At 29.5% G+C, this 8,637-nt stretch overlaps 1 protein-coding gene across 1 annotated transcript in view; it reads left to right on the top strand.

Moving 5' to 3' along the window:
• The first annotated feature begins 4,633 nt into the window (after nucleotides 1–4,633).
• LOC100159808 (mRNA export factor-like) overlaps nucleotides 4,634–8,637 on the top strand; it is a 5,742-nt gene continuing 1,738 nt past the window's right edge. Inside the window, exons 1-6 of the mRNA XM_001950288.2 lie at nucleotides 4,634–4,789; nucleotides 4,853–5,119; nucleotides 5,385–5,456; nucleotides 7,512–7,668; nucleotides 7,742–7,881; nucleotides 7,950–8,144. Coding sequence (XP_001950323.2) covers nucleotides 4,634–4,789; nucleotides 4,853–5,119; nucleotides 5,385–5,456; nucleotides 7,512–7,668; nucleotides 7,742–7,881; nucleotides 7,950–8,144 — 987 coding nt within the window. The remainder of the gene's footprint in view (nucleotides 4,790–4,852; nucleotides 5,120–5,384; nucleotides 5,457–7,511; nucleotides 7,669–7,741; nucleotides 7,882–7,949; nucleotides 8,145–8,637) is intronic.

The raw sequence follows: 8,637 nt of genomic DNA, 5'->3' as shown, positions 1-8,637 counted from the left end.
AAAATTTCTAAGATTTCAAAATGTAATACAGGATTATATAATAAGGGTATATATCAACATGACCGTACCTGTTTTAACTGAATTTAATCCAAAATTAGTTCACATGGCTAAATATTTATTTTAACAAGGCCTGCATTATTATAATACTCACCTATACTGTACATAGTACACAGTGCTAGAGTTAGACTAATGATTTTTATACTCAATTTTCCTGGAACAATACATGTACCTACTTATTTATTTTAAGAGGGACTACATTCTTAATAATTACATAATATAGTGCTTAACTATACGATTTTAGGCGGTTGAATCTTCCAACCGAGTAAACTAAATTTGAATTGATTTCATTTAAAATAATTAACATAAAAATAAATATAAATAATTAATTTCTATTACATTTGAATTAATATTACTACCTTGAATTTATTTTAACATTTTACACCTTGTGTCAAACGTTTTGAAGCAATTATTTTAATGGTTTTTTTTTTTACTTAGTGGGTTTTTTTACATGGAGTCTACTAAGTGTTTTTTGGGGGATACTTTGTACGCCAGTTATAGGTACAGGTTTAAGTACTGCAGGTATATTTTTAATGAGCCTCTCGTTTATTTATCTCTTTCTCGTGGACAGATCGTACAATAATAATAATAAAAATAATAATGTTTCCGTCGTGTAAATTCTATTAGGACTTAAACTGAACGCCAGGGTCACGAATATTTTCAACCTGGTGAGCCACATTAAAATCGTTAAGTATCTGGTGATATACCACCAGTATATATTATAGGTATATAGTATTTATATTGTTACATGCAATATTATAATACATTCATTTATAACAGTACCTACGAATAATATTAAAACAAAATTATATTAAAGGTAATTACGATTTAATTAAAATGCTTAGGATTTTAAATATTAATAAATTATATGATAAACTATCAACTACTAAAATATTCATGATGAAAAATATCAATATGAATCACATAAATGACTATTCAACTAAAAAAAAATAATTATGTCAATATCTGTCGATCACGTGCGAAATCTAAGACTATTAGACACACATTTACGCTTATGTATTCATAATTGCGAAGAAAAACATACAACTTGCCGATGGAGAAATAATACGAGAGAACGAATTTTATTATTATTATATTTTATTTATTTAATCGTCAAAAAATGTTGTATATATTAAAATAAATGTAATATATTATATACATATATATATAGCACTATATTTTCGCTTAATAAAAAGAGATAGGTTTTTTTAGTTGCATAGTCATATACTAAAAATAAGTCGATGATTACTCGAAACACGAACAATAGCTGTAAACTAACATTATTTAAGCCCAATACGACCATTATTAAAGTGTTTTATATGTACTAACAGTATGTGTTTGTACACTATTAGTATGTGTATATAATATATTACAATTATTTTAATATTTATACAAAATTTTTTGACGATTAAATAAATAAAATATAATAATAATAATAATATTCGTTTCTCTCGTATTATTTATCCATCAATAAGTTGTATGTTTTTCTTCGCAGTTATGAATACATTACTTTGCATATTATTTTAAAGCGTAAATGTGTGTCCAATAGTCTTAGATTGCGCACGTGATCGACAGATATTGGCATAAATCATTTTTCAACAAGATCGATCGATATTCCCCTAAATATCAACTGTTTGGCGACCCCTGATATACGCATTTATAGACGTTTACACCGAAGAAACCCTCACATAATATTACACAGCAACAGACCCACCGGACTGACGAAAACACGCACTCATACACGCACATGACGTCAAGCATTTTAACCATCGACCAGAGGGCTGTAATTCTGACAGCTGGACCCTTGCTGTTTTATACTCGTATAATAAATTATTACATTCCGAAGGACCGCACATTTCAACCTCTGTATTTATATACTACTATACGAACATCCGAACACCACTGAATTATTTAAGTAATAATAATAATAATAATAATAATCGGGGAGATGCTATCTGAACAGATATCGTATATTTTCCCCTAAAACCTAATGCGCATACCAAAAATTAATATATATATATATATACACAAAGTGACACGATAATGTAATGTGCATTCGAATCCGAATAGTTGTTCAACACCGGTTTCGTATATATATATATATATATATACAAAAAGAGAGAGAGAGAGAGAGAGAGTGAGAGAAATCATATATTTTTCTTTCACGACGCTCCCTCCTCAGCACGATGCAACAAAAAATATAATGAAAATAAAAATAATAAACCGATTCCGACTAAATTGTCTGAACGAGTGGACGCACAAAGAATAATTCATTGTATTGTATACATATACGGTAAACGTTTGACCCCTCGAACTGTCCGTTTACATATTAATTGACATTCAGTAAAACTGATGAGATGCGTAAACACAACTGAACAGTTTAAAATATAAATACTCTCCAAAGCTGAAAAAACTGTTTCACACACTTAAAAATATTGTATTGATACACCCGTGCTGAACGTTTTCAAGGGACTCGACCTCGCGGCCTGTCCGTTTCCACCAAAATAATAGACTCGTCTGATTCTAATAATTTGTTCCGACTATCCCAGTCGTTGTACAAGATTTCTGAAAACATTTTTGGATTCGTCACGGAGCTCACTAACTAAATGAGTTAATAAAATATAACAGAGTTATAAATTGTTATAACACCTATAATTACTTATAAGGCTTCAGAAAAAAAAATAGTCCAGATTCACACTGACCACCACAGGGTATATCTATAATTAATGTTCTATGACCAATACTCAATATAGGAGCAAAATTAATCAGATTCAAACCTTCAAAAAGCCAAGTATAATATTATTTTGCAAAGCTCGTATGGATTACATTCCCGAATTCATAAAATTTACAACCATATATTTTTTTGTTACTTACCCATCTACCCACTTTTCTAAATTATTATTTATGAACCTGATTAAGTACTAAAAACGATTTCATATATTAGGTTTAACATTCTATACAGTTTAACATGATAATTACCTTGGCAATTAAATTATTGCTCTATGATTGCACCAACATGAATATTTTATCAAAAAAAAAACAAAAAAACTGCGATAAGAATTGTCATGAACGATACCAGTGGGTAGGTTATTCAATATTTTTAAAAAGTTAAAATTATTAAAATTTTATAATTTCTGGTATTAATATCTTATCAAATAAATGCCTTGATATTATATACTTATAGTATATTTAACCTACATAATTATATTTAAAACTGTGTAATTGTTTAATTACCATGTATTATTTTAATATTATTCTTTTAATCATAATTTAAGAAATCCAAAATACAAATTAATTTATCTCGGTAAGTAGGTATTAAATGTGCATTTTCATATATTATTAAACAATTTACATTTTTAATTAAGTATAAAATATGTCGAGTGTATAAATGTTTTACTTGTTTCCTACATATTTTTATTTTTCCATTTTTTGTTAATTTTCCATTAGGTATCTAGATATTAAAAATTAAAACTATTATTATAATTAATAAATATATTTTATAATAATGTAAGTAGGAACCTATATATTTTAATTTCAGTTCATATTCACAGTCCAACAGTTGTTTAATTCCTAATTAAACAATAAACTAATAACTAACATACCAACCGTAAAACATCAACAATTAACTATGTTAATAGAAAAATACATTAAAAATCACATTTTTAACAATTTCGAATTGTCAAGCTTACATCTCTACGTATTGCTTATACGTGGTAATAACCAATTTTAATTATATATTTGTTTCAAGGTCCTAGTCTATAGACATTAATAATAATCCATCTTGCACAGTTTTTTAGCATTTTATGCTAAAATGGTAAATGAGTATATCCGCATAAACATTACTAAATTAATATTAAAATGTATAGTCTGTAAATTGAAAAAAAAGTACGCAAGTGGGTGTCACTCTGCTGTACAGAAGGTTACAAGTGGGTCACTGTAATGGATGGTGTTAAATATTATATAATGATATAATATCAAGGAATAAGTATCAAGTATCCTTGTTGACCACTGGCCAATCGAACGCTGAATCAGTGCGGCTGCCTATTACTGGAGGGACGCGTGGGGACGAAACGGTGACAGCAACAGGTTCGCTGGTACTTACAGAGCGCGCGCTCCGACCAGTTTCGTAGGACTCGCGTACGTGACCGCAACCCTCCGTCCGTATTTCACCCTCGTTATGGCATTCAAATATTGTCGTTTTTCGACGAGTTCGTTGTTCGAATAAGTGCGATATTTTTGAATTTTTGTTGTCCGTGGTACCCCCCATTTTGATACATAATATCACTAACGACGCGTTAGCTTCGACCGGCTTTATTATTTATTCATTTATTTTTTTTAAGTAAGCCGACACAGCTCCATTGCCGCCGACGACCACGTCTATTTCACACCCTTATACTAGAGTGTGTGAATCAGCTCCCGAAGGCGACATCCACACGGACACGCGAGACACGTAGTAAAGACGGATACCACGCTCGGCCACAGCTGAGGTAGGTCGATTGATATATTATCATATTAATTTATCGCCGCACATTTCGCTGTTCTACAAACCAACGTATATTTCACGGGTTTCTAGATTATGTCGACTGAGAGTGTATCGGAAGCGGCAGCGGCCGCAAACCCCAATAATGATTTTGAAGTCACTCAGCCTCCCGACGATACCGTTTCGGCACTGGAGTTCAGTCCGGCCACGGTGCAGCAAACCTATCTCTTATCGGGTGGTTGGGACAACACCGTAAGACGAACATATAAATGTAAAACGATGTAGAAAGTTGGGATTATTTTATGGTCATCTTAGGCACGTTGTTGGGAAGTCGGGCAGAACGGCCAAACCGAACCAAAAGCCATGCAGTCGATGTCAATGCCAATTCTGGACGTCTGCTGGAGCGGTGACGGTACAAAGGTTTTCATGGCGTCTTGTAACCAACAAGTGAATTGCTGGGACTTGGCTAGTAATCAAACAATGCAAGTGGAAACTCACGATGCACCAGTGAGCACTTGTCATTGGATCGAAACACCTTCTTACACTTGCATCATGACGTGCTCATGGGATAAAACATTTAAGGTGCGTCGAGATCTTTTTTTTTTTATAAATATATTATAGAGCTCGTGATTCATGATTTTATCAATTATTTTTTATTATAATCTTATATGGTAAATATTTATAAAAAAAATTGTTTTTATTCCCAACATTTATAATAGAGGTGTTTTCCATTAGTTACTAAATTGTTCGATAGATAATTTACCTTGGTATTATGTTTATTCAGTATAAATATAAAATTATGTACTTCAAATATTGTATTATTTTAAGTGCCTTTTTTATTTTACAGTTATGGGATCTTAGAAGTTCAGCTCCCGCGATGACCGTTAATCTACCTGAGAGAGTTTATTGTGCTGATGTGGTAAGTCGATAACATCAAATTTTACTAAAATATTAATTATAAATTTACCAGGTACTTCATAATATAACTGTTACACAGATATGCACTCAATATAATTAATTATGTTGTTTATTTATAACTGTGTTTTTAGATTCTGAGTGGAACGATGAATGTATTGATTTTACAATGATGTGTGTGTTTTTTTTTTTTATGTCTGTCATCACCTTTTAGGACAGAAAAGTGCTTAGATTTTCTTCAACAGTATCTTTTCTGATAGGAAAGTGAATCTAGTTGGTACTTTGGGGGGTCAAAAGTAAAATTTTTCCAATAGTTTTCAAAAGCGTATAATATTCCAATAGTTATTTTGTTGTGATTGTATAATACATATTATTCGTGGGTACTTGAAACTTCTAAAGTATACTATTATATATCTATGATTTTACCACGGTTTTTTGTTGATGTATAACGCGTTATAAGTTATAAGTACCTAATAGATATTATGATATGATTAATTTGGAATTTATTATAGGTCAATTTTTTTTTAATACCATAGATAAGTATATATATGTCTAATACATAGACTGATATACCGTCTCCGCTCAGAATCGTTTTTCTTATACAGTGATATTATATCATTGAATTCAAATTTAATACTGTCCATTATACAGTGACCCACTTCTAACCTACTGTACAGCAGATCGACATCCACTTACCCACCTTTCTTTCTATGAATGTCAATAAAACTTTATTTGTTGAGTAAAAATACTTGAAAATTTAATACAAGGTTCCTACTATATTGTTACAATGAGATTTGAAAAATATTAAAAATCCTTAGTCACAGTTTTTTTTTATTAGCATTTAAAGTTCAAAAATTGACAAAATATGTAAAAACCACGAAAAATACCAAATTATTTTGAGTTAATAATTCGTAAAAATTTTTCTTTTTAGAACTAAGATTTTAAAATGTAATACAAGATTCCTTATAGGTTAATCTACCTTTATCAAAAAAAAAAAATGTCTATATGAAACTCAAATTAAATTTTTATGAGCATTTAAAATTCATATTTTACAACATTTGATATTCACTCGATTTCTTACGTAACGATTTTTTTATTTTATTGTAATTAAAAAACGAATGACTGTAGATACTTTAAAATTTCACTGAATGTTTATATTAGCATTTTATATACACGATAAAAATTTAAAAATAACTTGATTCTTTTTGAGCTGCTTACGGACATTGTCATTTTTCAATTTTTTCAATTTTTTTTTCTACAAATATCAATAAAATTGTATTTGTTTGGTAAAAATGCGTGAAAATATAATGCAAGGCTCCTGATATATTGTTACAATAGCAATTGTAAAATATTAAAAATACATAGGCACACATTTTTTTTATTAGCATTTGAAGTTGAAATTTTGACAAAATTTATCAAATTTAAAATTGAATAATTATTTTGTAGTTAAAAATTTATAAAATGTTCAACTTTTATATCTAAGGATTGAAAATTTAAAACAAGATTTCACGTAAATATTTAATTCTGTCACCAAAAATTCTAAGAAATACATAAGCACAGTTTATTTTTATAGTAATTTTAAGTTCAAACTTGGACGAAATTACATATTAAAAAACCTGGAATAACTATTTTAGTTATTTTGTTGTGATTGTATAATATTACTTGTAGGTACTTGAAACATATAAAGTATACTATTATATATCTATGATAGTACAACGGTTATTTGTTGTTGATGTATAACGCGTTACCTAATGGATATTGTGATATGATTAATTTTTAATTTACTATTGATACCTATTATAGGTCAATTTTTTTTTAACACTATAGATAAGTATACCTATAATAGGTACCTATGTCTAATACCTAGACCGATAAACCGTCTCCGCTCAGAATCGTTTTTCTTATACAGTGATATTATATCATTGAATTCAAATTTAATACTATCCATTATACAGTGACCCACTTGTAACCTACTGTACAGCAGAGCGACATCCACTTACCCACCTTTTTAACCATAATTTTACTAGTACCGTCCACAGTTAATTGTTTTATTGTTTAGGGATATCCATTGGTGATTTTTGGTACGGCATCAAGGGGTTTCGTTTTTTATAATCTAGAAGGAACTCCGTCATTGTCGGGCAGTATTTCATCTCCAAGTGCACATCAACATCGTTGCATTGCAGTGTTCAAGGATAAAGTTACAAAATGTCCTACTGGTTAGTAATATTATATAAAACATGTATGGATAATAATACATAAGTGTAGAAATATACGGGTTTTTATTTTTAGGTTTTGGTTTTGGGGATTGCTCAGGACGTTTGTGTATTTTTTTAAACATACATAAACAGCGACATCAAAGAGAAAATTTTTCATTTAAATGCCATCGTCATAATATCCGGGGAGTACGTACCACGCAAAACATTTATGCCGTATGTATTTTTGGACACAAACTATTTTATATTTCTATGCAACCTATACTTACATTATATCTTAACAGGTGAATGATATTAAGGTTCATCCAGTCCACGGTACAATAGCGTCGGTGGGATCTGATGGCACATTTGCATTTTGGAATAAGGAAACACGTACAAGATTAATGGTATCCAGTATATTGGACCAACCAATCACAAAATGTTGTTTTAATAGCGATGGTCAAATATTTGCTTACAGCTCTGGATATGACTGGTCAAAGGTTAGTATATTAATTACTTAACTTTAAGATTACCACTTATCAAATTATTATTCAATACAATATATTGACAACCATGATACGTTTTAAGAAACCAAATAGATACGATGTACCAGATGATTTATTTTACGTACCTATCAAATATATAATCAAACCTAACCTATCAAAAAAGTATTTATGTTTTTGAAAATAATTTTTCTACGTGATTTCAAGATATTTTAAAACAACGTTTTTATTAAAAAATTATATTATAAACTTTACTATTTTTTATCCTAGTAATTTTTAACAGGATGTCAGTGCACTGTTTGTTTTCTCTCTCTGGTCCACATGAAATCTAGACAAAACACATTTACTCATAATCATTTTTAGATTCTGAGTGGAACGATGAATGTATTGATTTTACAATGATGTGTGTTTTTTATTTTTTTATTTTTTTTTTTTTTATTTTTTATTTTTTAATTTTTTAATTTTTTTTAATTTTTTTTGTGTCTGTGTA

This window comes from Acyrthosiphon pisum, chromosome X, assembly GCF_005508785.2.
Source record: "Acyrthosiphon pisum isolate AL4f chromosome X, pea_aphid_22Mar2018_4r6ur, whole genome shotgun sequence".
Taxonomy (NCBI): domain Eukaryota; kingdom Metazoa; phylum Arthropoda; class Insecta; order Hemiptera; family Aphididae; genus Acyrthosiphon; species Acyrthosiphon pisum.
The sequence above is the reverse complement of the archived record's forward strand: the minus strand, read 5'-3'. Positions and strand labels throughout refer to the sequence as shown.